Source organism: Rhipicephalus sanguineus, chromosome 10 (assembly GCF_013339695.2).
Source record: "Rhipicephalus sanguineus isolate Rsan-2018 chromosome 10, BIME_Rsan_1.4, whole genome shotgun sequence".
Taxonomy (NCBI): Eukaryota; Metazoa; Arthropoda; class Arachnida; order Ixodida; family Ixodidae; genus Rhipicephalus; species Rhipicephalus sanguineus.
This window is the reverse complement of record NC_051185.1, coordinates 2,093,055-2,104,134: the sequence shown is the minus strand read 5'-3', so window position 1 is coordinate 2,104,134 and position 11,080 is coordinate 2,093,055. Positions and strand designations below refer to the sequence as shown.

Below are 11,080 nucleotides of genomic sequence, written 5' to 3'. Positions count from 1 at the left end.
ACAGCCTCGAACGGTTAAAAACAAGTTTATTCCTACTCGGATGGAGGCGGCAGCCGAACTGCCGGGGGAAACGATGGGTGGCTCCTTTGCGCCGAGCGGGGGAAGGAGAGGAGTCAACATCTGGAAGTAGTTTCAGCATCCGGTCCTTCGCGGGGCTCGCTCTTGACACAGGGAGTACAGGGAGTGCTTCGAACACAACATCTCCTCCCTCCTTAGATTATCGCTTGGAAGCGATCTGGGGGCCGCCGTGGGCGCGTGGACGCTCTGGACGCACTAGGAAGAGAAGCCTCCGCTCGCTGGGTGTCGTTTCTCTTGTGTTCAGAGCCGGCGGGCGGCGGCGCCGATTCATCTGGTGCGAGATGCCAGGCTAAGTGGGACGAAGCTTCCGTCGAGGTGGCTGCTTGAATGGGAGGTTCCCTTGGCAAATTACCGGAACGACGTAGCTGATTAAGGTGGCGGCGTGTGGCCTTTCCGCCGATGTCGACGAGCCATGACCGCAAACCTATGCGTTTGAGTGCCGTCGCTTCAACCCAGCCGGGCTTTCTGTGGAACTGGCGGGCGTATATGCGCTGTCCACTTTCAATTCTCCTGCTACGCGGGAGCTTTTCTTCCTCCGACGGTGTTTTCGCCGAGGGCTCCGGGACAATTGCTGTCAGCTGGGTTCTCATTTCTCGTCCGAACATCAATTTCGCTGGCGTTTGTTCAGTAGTGCTTTGAACAGTGTTGTGCTGTCTGAAGAGGAAGCGCGCGATGCGGCGTTGCATTGTCCCAGTCTGATCTTTAGTAAGGGCGCGCTTTAGCTCAGCCACGTATCGCTCGGCTTGTCCGTTCGTCGCCGGGTGGTAAGGAGCTGATGTAACAGACGAGACGCCGTTGTCGCTGTAGAACTTGAGAATCTCCGCGGACACAAACGGAGTGCCGTTGTCCGAGACCACCTTGCGCGGTAGACCGAACGTTGCAAACAACGACCGCAGAGTGTCGATAACTGCTGCCGATGTCGTTGTAGCCATTTGTTTTACCTCAAGCCACTTGGTGTATGCGTCTACAACCACCAGGAATGAGCATCCTTCGATAGGTCCAGCAAAATCAATATGCAGGGTGTGCCAAGGCGCGTCTGGTCTTTCCCATTCAGGAATAGGGGCTCTTGGCGGACTTCTGTGGTTGCATTGGCAAGGCTGGCAATCTTTAACTGTTGATTCTATATCATCGTCGATACCCGGCCACCACATGTAACTTCTGGCACACTTTTTCATGGCAACAATGCCTCGATGACCTGCGTGGACAAGCGACATGGCCTGTTCGCGAAGTGCCGCCGGAATTACAACTCTTGATCCCAAGGTGACGCAACCGCGATGAGTGCTCAACTCCGCAGCTCGCTTGCGGTAAGCGTTGAAGTGTCCACCCTTTAGCTTGTGCACGTTGCCTTCTTGTATAGCTGCGTAGACTTCCTTCAAGACAGTGCACTCCTGCGTTGATGCTGCTACCGTGTCAGCTGTTAGCGGAGGGTTCGGCAGCGCCTCGAACATGAGAATATCACCCGGCGGGGGTGGTTCATCTATTGTGGTGTCTAGCGGCAGGCGGCTTAGTGCGTCGGCGTTCTGGTGTTTCTTCCCAGTGCGATGTACGAGTTCGTAATCGTACGACGACATCTTGATGCACCATCGTGTCATTCGCGGCGACAAAGTCTGTGGCATTGGCTTCTGGGGACCCATAATACCCAATAAGGGCCGGTGATCTGTTATGAATGTCACTTTTCTGCCCGTGATGTACTGCCGAAAGTGATCTGCTGCGTAGACGATGGCAAGTCCCTCTTTATCTAGCTGGGAATAATTCCTCTCTGCCTGCGATAGGGTGCGCGATGCGAAAGCGATCGGGGCTTCCCGTCCCTGGTCGTCAGCTTGGGAGAGGACTGCTCCCACTCCGTATGGTGATGCGTCACAGGCTAGCAGTAGGGGTCTCCTTTCGTCGTAGTGTCGCAGAACTGTAGACTTACGAAGTAGTTGCTTAAGGGCAACAAATGACTTTTGGTGGCGTGGCGACCAAGTCCATGGGACTTCTTTCTGCAGGAGCTGGTATAGATCGTTGGCCACTGTAGCTCGATGTTCTAGGAACCGGTCGTAGAACGTCAATAGCCCTAAGAACGACTGCAGTTCTTGCTTGTTAGTAGGCGCTCGTGCTTCAGTAATTGCTCGCACTTTGTCTTCAGTGGGATGGATACCCTGCGCGTCAATTTGATGTCCAAGAAACTTCACTTCAGGCACCGCAAAAACACATTTTTCTTTGCTGATGCGCAAGTTAGCATTTGATAGCTTTTCCAAAATGAGCTCCAAGCGTTCTGTGTGCTCTTCATAGGAAGCGCCACCGACAATAACATCGTCCAAGTAGACGCAAACGCCAGGGATCCCGCTAAGTGTAGACTCCATAAATTTCTGGAAGATTGCTGGCGCAGCAGATATTCCGAATGGTAGCCTTTTAACTTTGTAGAGACCCTTAATGGTGTTTATCGTGAGCAGTTCAGACGTTGATTCGCTCACCTTCAGCTGCTGGTAGGCTTGTGTCAAGTCCAGGGTGCTGAAGATTTTTCCACCACGAAGCGTGCTAAAAACCTCTTCCGGTGTCGGCAGTGGGTAGGAAGATGCTTTTGTCGCCAGGTTGACAGTGCTCCGGTAGTCTCCGCAGAGGCGTAGGGTACCGTTCTTCTTTCGGACGACAACGAGTGGTGTAGCCCATTCCGAATGTTGCGTCGGTTCGATGATCCCTTGTTCCTGCAGTCGGTCAAGCTCATTCTCGACTGACGTTCGTAGGGCGAAAGGCACCGACCTAGCTTTCAAAAATTTCGGCGTCGCATCCTCCCGAAGCTCCAGTGTGACTGGAGGTCCGTTGTTTCCAGGTATTTCTTCGGAGAAAACCGCTTTGTACTTCTGTTGAAGCTCCTCCACTGACGGATAGGTGGGTGTGTGGTGAACTCCGCCAATGACCACTCCAAGAGGGGTGAACCAATTTCGTCCTAAAAGGCTTGATCCGGAACCGTGAACGACCAGCAAGGGAAGCTGATGGGTCTGACCGTTGTAGCACACGTCTACGTTGGCACAGCCCAGTAGTGGAAGAGAATGTCCGGACCACGTTCTCAGCTGCGTGTCGTCTTGCTGGAGAGCTGGTGCGTTCTCACGCCAAGTGGCGCGAAAAGTGTCCTCGCTGATGAGCGTACATGCTGCTCCGGAATCCACCTCAAACCTGATAGGGCGCTGGTGTACCAAGATTTCAGTCGTAATCTTCGGTCTCGTGCCGAGGTTCACAACGGCGTTCAAGTCATATAGTACCGATGACGTTAGTGCTGTTCGGCTTTTATCTTGCGTCTGGCCCTCCTGTGCGTCGACATTGTTGTTCCGTTGCACTGAAGTCTTCGGTCGGAGCTGTTTGCGCTTCGTGATGCATGCCTTTTCAATGTGTCCCAGTTTGTGGCAAAAATTGCAGGTCGCTGTCTTGTATCGACATACCTGGGGATCGTGCATGTCGTCGCATCGCCAGCAGCGCTGTGTCTTTTTGCTTGATTTCGCCTTAGACGTGGAATGACCTGACTGCTCACTGGTGTGATGCACCGGCTCGACGTTCCGTCGAATATCCCTCTGCTGGTGACCGGCGCTCTCCGCTCGTTGGGCGATGTTGTAGGCTTTGGAGAAGGTGAGACCCGTCTCCGCGAACAGGCGTTGTTGTAGGCCTTCGTCACGCAGTCCGCACACAAAACGGTCACGCAACATAACGTCCAAGGGGAGCATAGTGGTGTTAGCAGGTGTGGCAGTCGATCCTCCCTCCTGCGCAGTAGCTGAAGTTGTCGCGGTCAACGTCCCGAAATTGCAGTCAGCAGCGAGCTTTTTGAGAGCCGCTACGTATTCGGCCACTTTTTCGCCTTCCAGTTGGTCTCGCCGTTGGAAGCGGGCTCGACAGTAGACCTCCGATGGCCTTGGGTCATAGTGTTCTTGTAGCGCTGCTACGATGTCGTCGTAGTCAACGGTTGCTGGAGTGCGTGGCTGAATCAGGGCACAGACTGTGTCGTATGTCTGCTCCCCACACAGCGTTAGCAGGTTGGCTCTCTTCATTGCTGTATCAGTGATGTTGTTAGCCTCGAAGTAAAATTGCAGGCGTCCAAACCATGATGACCATGATGAGCCGTTGAATTCGGGTAGCCGATTTGGGAGCCCGTGCGTAGCCATAGCTTGTAGCTTGTCAATATCGTTGCGTAGCGTAGGTCCAAATCCACTTCCTCGTCGCCACTGTTATGTCCGGTGTTGTCGTCGGCCCATAGACGTACGCGTGGGTCGCGGTAGTCTCAAAAAGCGTAGACAGCCTCGAACGGTTAAAAACAAGTTTATTCCTACTCGGATGGAGGCGGCAGCCGAACTGCCGGGGGAAACGATGGGTGGCTCCTTTGCGCCGAGCGGGGGAAGGAGAGGAGTCAACATCTGGAAGTAGTTTCAGCATCCGGTCCTTCGCGGGGCTCGCTCTTGACACAGGGAGTACAGGGAGTGCTTCGAACACAACATTAGGTTACTTACTTAGACCAGGAAGGCGTGCAAACCCCTGCACGTCTGTAAAATGCCATGCTTTCTGAACATCTACACAATTAGCGCTGGTTCTAAAGTTTAAAAATAAATGGTCACCTACCATTTCGCCAGCAATAATTGTTTCCTGACATCATAAAGCACATTTCATTACTTAACTTTGTCGAACGCCAACATTCCGAGCCATACTCAGCCTGGTGATTACACCATCCCTCTTCCCTCCACATTACAATTTGGATTTTCGTGGCTGTGGCCGGTATTCACACAGACTATTCCTGGACCAGCAAGAAAACCCCTTGAACGCACAGGGCTACCATGGCCTGTTGCAGACAGTTTTAAATCTGGACACGGCGAGTATTTGTCAGGAGGAATAAATTGTGCTACGTGAAAAATTGCAGCAGCTAAAACAAGGTGTTTTGTTATATATTTTCTGCATAATCAGCTGGCTAAAATCTAAAAGTCGCTCAAGTAGTAATGCACACACACACGCACACCAGTCACAGGAATAAACCTTTATTACTGTGTCCTCTTGACACAGTAATTGACAGGAGAAGTAAAGAAAGCCCTAAAGGGAATGCAAAGAGGCAAAGCCGCTGATGAGGATCAGGTAACATCAGACCTGTTGAAAGACGGTGGAGGGATTATGTTATAAAAACTGGCCACCCTGTTTGCGAAGTGTCTCTCAACGGGGAGGATACTAGAATGCCAACATCATCTTGATCCATAAGAAAGGGGACGTCAAGGACCTGAAAAATTACAGGCCCATCAGCTTACTGTCCGTTGTCTACAAGCTATTTACAGAAATAATTGCTAACAAAATTAATAAGACATTAGAGTTCAATCAACCAAAGGACCAGGCAGGATTTCGTACAGGCTTCTCCACAATGGACCATATTCATACTATCAATCAGGTGATAGAGAAATGCGCGGAATACAACCAACCCCTATACATAGCCTTCATAGATTACGAGAAGGCATTTGATTCGGTGGAGACATCAGCAGTCATGCAGGCACTGCGGAATCAGGGCATCGACGAAGCCTATATAAACATAATGGAAGAAATCTACAGCGGATTCACAGCCACTATAGTCCTCCATAAAGAAGGCGACAGAACCCCAATAAAGAAGGGCGTACGGCAGGGAGACACGATCTCTCCAATGCTATTCACCGCGTGTTTACAGGAGGCTTTCAGGGCCCTAGATTGGGAAGAATTAGGAATAAGAATTAATGGAGAGTATCTCAGTAACCTGCGATTCGCTGTTGACATTGCACTGATGAGTAACGCGGGAGACGAATTACAGCTCATTATTACTGAACTGGATGCGGAAAGTAGAAAAGTAGGTCTGAAAATTAATATGCATAAAACTAAAGTAATGTGGAACAATCTTGGCAGAGAACAGCGCTTTGCGATAGGTGGCGAGACACTGGAAGTTGTAAAGGAGTATGTCTACTTAGGACAGGTAGTAACCGCGGAGCCGAACCATGAGAGTGAAATAGCTAGAAGAATAAGAATGGGATGGGGCTCATTCGGCAAGCATTATCAAATCATGAATGGTAGTCTACCACTATCCCTCAAGAGGAAGGTATATAACAGCTGCATCTTACCGGTACTTACCTACGGAGCAGAAACCTGGAGACTTACAAAGCTAGGGTTCAACTTAAATTGAGGACGACGCAGCGAGCGATGGAAAGGAAAATGATAGGTGTAACCTTAAGAGACAGGAAGAGAGCAGAGTGGGTCAGGGAACAAACGGGGGTTAAGGACATCATAGTTGAAATCAAGAAGAAGAAATGGATATCGGCCGGGCACGTAGCACGTCGGCAGGATAACCGGTGGTCATTAAGGGTAACTGACTGGATTCCAAGAGATGGCAAACGCGTGAGGGGGAGACAGAAAATTAGGTGCGTAGATGAGATTAAGAAGTTTGGAGGTATAACGTGGCAGCAGAAAGCACAGGACCGGGTTGATTGGCGGAACATGGGAGAGGCCTTTGCCCTGCAGTGGGCGTAGACAGGCTGATGATGATGATGATAATGACTGTGTCCTCTTCTTTCAAGCCAACTTATTCTATCAAAGCCAGACAGCCGTGTATTTTCATCGAAACGTTTATGACTCCGTGAGCACTTACATGAAGTACCTGACTATAATGTACAGTAAAAACTTCACGAAGACGTGCACATTACTGCGCGTATTCCCTGAACACTTCGTCATTTGGCCCTGTAAAAACGCACTTGAAAAAGTATTTGTGCTCAACGTGCCCATTTACTTCAGCAATTAACATGTGCAATCGAAGACAAACAAAACATGAGCAAGTGGGTACTAATTATTATCCACGTACGTAGTGTAACTGATGGTGGTATTTTTTTTTTTGCCAGATGAGTGAAACAGTTACAAATGATGAGGCAATGCATTTCTGGAAGTCACTTCCATCTCGCAGCTCTTGAGCTATATTTCATCCAGTCTTGTCAGTTCATCCACCCGTAACAGCTATTTGAAAAGGCCGTTGACAGTCTCTTGGGTTGTAGTCAAAAGTTTGCCACCATTTCTTATGGGTGAAACAGGATATGTGATGCATCACTCCGCACTGCCTGCTTGCGCTCCTCAGCTGCCGTTTCATGTGTGAAGTACAAGTGCCACCCACAACTGACAATCAAAAGACTAATTCACAGGCTGACAACAAACATACTAAATGATTGCTAGGTGCTGCATGCAACCAGAATCACGTAAGCGGATAGTGCACATCGCCATTGTTAGTCCGCGTTTGTGGTGTCTTGACTTCCTTCCTGTGTCCTTGTTTGCACGCCATATTTTTTTTAGAATGACATAGCATACTTCCAAGCTATTGGGCATCAAAAAGGAATACATAGCATCTCACAAACAATCGGCATCACATGAGCCAGCGCACACCGGATTCACCAGAGTTCCTCTCAATTCACTGACACTACTGTCACTGCAGCTGCTGGAGTCAGATCCCAGAGTAATTATGATGCTTTCGAGCGTGCTTTCGATTGCATCTTCCTGCTCCCAGGCCTCCTCTTCAAGATGCACCACATGAGCGCAGTCGCGCGCCCAGTTTTCTGGAGTCACAAGGGCGATGGCTTCGTCCAGAAGTTTTTCGACTCCAGCAAGAGTGAACGACCTGTTGTTGGCTGCAATATACCCCTTGACCTGGCTCCATACCATTTCAATAGGGTTGAATTCATAATGGTGAGGAGGAAGCCGAACAATGTCATGACCAGCAACCTTGGCCAGGGCATCAATCCGCTATCCAGAAAAACGGTGCTTGTTTTAGTTAACCAGCTGAATGAGCTCGGGCTTCAACTGGTCATTAGACCACGGGATGTTTTTTTGAGTCAACCAAGGCTGAATCTCTGCCTTGCGCGACGACGTCGAGGGCCAGTTTTCGAGCTGAACACTATGGTATGGAGCATTGTCCATGACAATTGCGCTGCGTGGCTCAATGTTTGGTAAAAGTTGTTCTTTGAAGCATCTCTCAAAGCGTGGGCCATCCATTTCACTGTGGTAGTCACTGGTCACACTCTTTTTCGCCCGGAAAACGAGATGCCTCATCCACGAAGCCGTTTTCGCTTCCAGCATGGAGGACAATGAGCCGACCACCTTTGCCGCTCGGTGCGCGAAGCCCAGTTGTGAGACCCTTGCGGAAGGCGTCCTCACGTGACGACACAGTGGCGTCCTCCCACACCTTTTCCTTGGTGTGGCCAGCATTCACCAAAGTCTCGTCAATGTAGTATATAGCCCTGCGAAAGCAAGGGAAATGTGCCAGGTTTCTGTTTTTAACGAGAGGGGTCGATTGAGACAGAAGAAATTTATGATGTGCATCTAATATGATTCTACCGAGCAGGCAGATATTTGCAGTTTTTGGGTGGTACTGGAAAATACAAAAATAAAAAATGTTCGCAGAAGGTACCTACTCACATGAATAACGAAATACCTTCATTCAGAGCTATCCATACTTCATTAGAACACGTCGATACGTACTTGTGCCTTCGCTTGCATAACCAGAATAACAGGCAAAATACAAATGAGAGCCACAGATGCAGAAGCAAGCCATAAAAAAATACAAATCAAGATGAACGGCAACATGTATAAGGACGGGTGAATTAAAAATTAAATATTTAGCGGTACGAGAACTTCCATCGTCATTTTTTATTTATTTATTTAAAATGCCTTACAGGCCCATTAAAGGGCATTGAGTAAGGGGGGCATCAGTACATTGCAAAAAAATACAGACAAAAAGTAAAAAAACAAAGAACAAAAAAAATACAAATGATAAACAGCAAGGTGCAACAAAGTTATACAATAGAAAAACGCAACGAAATCGGGTTATCACGAAAAGTTTCACGATTAGAGATGGATACAATGTGATCTGGAAGGCCGTTCCAATGTGCTATGGCTCGAGGTAATGGTGATGAGTTAAATGCCTGTGTGTGACTATGAATGCGCATGAAACTACGTGCGTTGTGAATGCGTCGAGATGTCCGTAGAGGAAGATGAAGCGGCAAACAGTGGAATTTGTTACTGTAGATGTACCTATGAAATAAACATAAAAGGGCAATGACGCGTCGTTGATCCAGTGACATGAATGCAAGGTCTTGTTTTATTAGGGTGATGCTTGAATGATAGTTGTAGTTACCGGCGATGTAGTTACTGGCGAGTAGGTAGTAGTTACCTACTCTTTCAACACTGAATTTTTACATGCGGCATTTGTGTTTTAATGGACATCGTTGACATTTATATCTGTCCTACAAATCGAAGAAGTAACTGTACGTTGTTATGAGTGGGGGTTGCGTGACGATGAAAGCCGGGAGGCTGGCGAGCCGATGATGCCGAAGATCGGACTTTTCGCTTAGGAGCAGAGCAGGGAGGCCAAACGTTTGCAAAACAGTAACAACGTTTATAGCAGGTATAGCAGGTTATAGCAGGTTATAGCAGTACAGAGCCTGCCAGCTCAACCACGTCGGCTGGGGCGTCTTTTAATAACGGACCAGCCTGGTCTCAAATAAGGCACCAGTCCATTGTGATGGGGCCCTCCTCTTGGCCGTAGGTGTTGAGCAGCCTTTCCATCGCAGGTGTTGAGCAGCCTTTCCATCACAGGTGTTGAGCAGCCTTTCCATCGCAGGTGTTGAGCAGCCTTTCCATCGCAGGTGTTGAGCAGCCTTTCCATCGCAGGTGTTGACCCTCCTTTACACCGCAGGTGTTGAGCAGACTTTCCATCGTCCTCAGGAATGCTGCATCCGTAGCTGGGTACCTTAGAAGAACGACTGGTGTCAGTTGACGGGGCCGGCTGGGCGAAGACGCCGTCTCTTAATAACGGACCAGCCTGGTCTTAAATAAGGCACCAGTCCATTGAGATGGGGCCCTCCTTTTGGCCGTAGGTGTTGAGCAGCCTTTCCATCGCAGGTGTTGAGCAGCCTTTCCATCGCAGGTGTTGAGAAGCCTTTCCATCACAGGTGTTGAGCAGCCTTTCCATCACAGGTGTTGACCCTCCTTTACACCGCAGGTGTTGAGCAGCCTTTCCATCGTCCTCAGGAATGCTGCATCCGTAGCTGCGTAGCTTAGAAGAACGACCGGTGTCAGTTGACCGGGCCGGCTGGGCGAAGACGCCGTCTCTTAATAACGGACCAGCCTGGTCTTAAATAAGGCACCAGTCCATTGTGATAGGGCCCTCCTTTTGGCCGTAGGTGTTAAGCAGCCTTTCCATCACAGGTCTTGAGCAGCCTTTCCATCGCAGGTGTTGAGCAGCCTTTCCATCACAGGTGTTGACCCTCCTTTACACCGCAGGTGTTGAGCAGCCTTTCCATCGTCCTCAGCAATGCTGCATCCGTAGCTGGGTAGCTTAGAAGAACGACCGGTGTCAGTTGACGGGGCCGGCTGGGCGAAGACGCCGTCTCTTAATAACGGACCAGCCTGGTCTTAAATAAGGCACCAGTCCATTGTGATGGGGCCCTCCTTTTGGCCGTAGGTGTTGAGCAGCCTTTCCATCACAGGTGTTGAGCAGCCTTTCCATCACAGGTGTTGAGCAGCCTTTCCATCGCAGGTGTTGAGCAGCCTTTCCATCACAGGTGTTGACCCTCCTTTACACCGCAGGTGTTGAGCAGCCTTTCCATCGTCCTCAGGAATGCTGCATCCGTAGCTGGGTAGCTTAGAAGAACGACTGGTGTCAGTTGACGGGGCCGGCTCGGCGAAGACGCCGTCTCTTAATAACGGACCAGCCTGGTCTTAAATAAGGCACCAGTCCATTGTGATGGGGCCCTCCTTTCGGCCGTAGGTGTTGAGCAGCCTTTCCATCACAGGTGTTGAGCAGCCTTTCCATCACAGGTGTTGAGCAGCCTTTCCATCACAGGTGTTGAGCAGCCTTTCCATCGCAGGTGTTGTGTAGCCTTTCCATCATAGGTGTTGACCCTCCTTTACACCGCAGGTGTTGAGCAGCCTTTCCATCGTCCTCAGGAATGCTGCATCCGTAGCTGGGTAGCTTAGAAGAACGACTGGTGTCAGTTGA

At 49.8% G+C, this 11,080-nt stretch overlaps 1 protein-coding gene across 1 annotated transcript; it reads right to left on the bottom strand.

The window, feature by feature from the left end:
- Window positions 1-212: 212 nt before the first annotated feature.
- On the bottom strand, window positions 213-4,097 carry LOC119372290 (uncharacterized protein K02A2.6-like). The gene has a single exon (XM_037642768.1). The coding sequence runs from the start codon at window positions 4,095-4,097 to the stop codon at window positions 213-215; it is 3,885 nt and encodes a 1,294-aa protein (XP_037498696.1).
- Window positions 4,098-11,080: the final 6,983 nt, after the last annotated feature.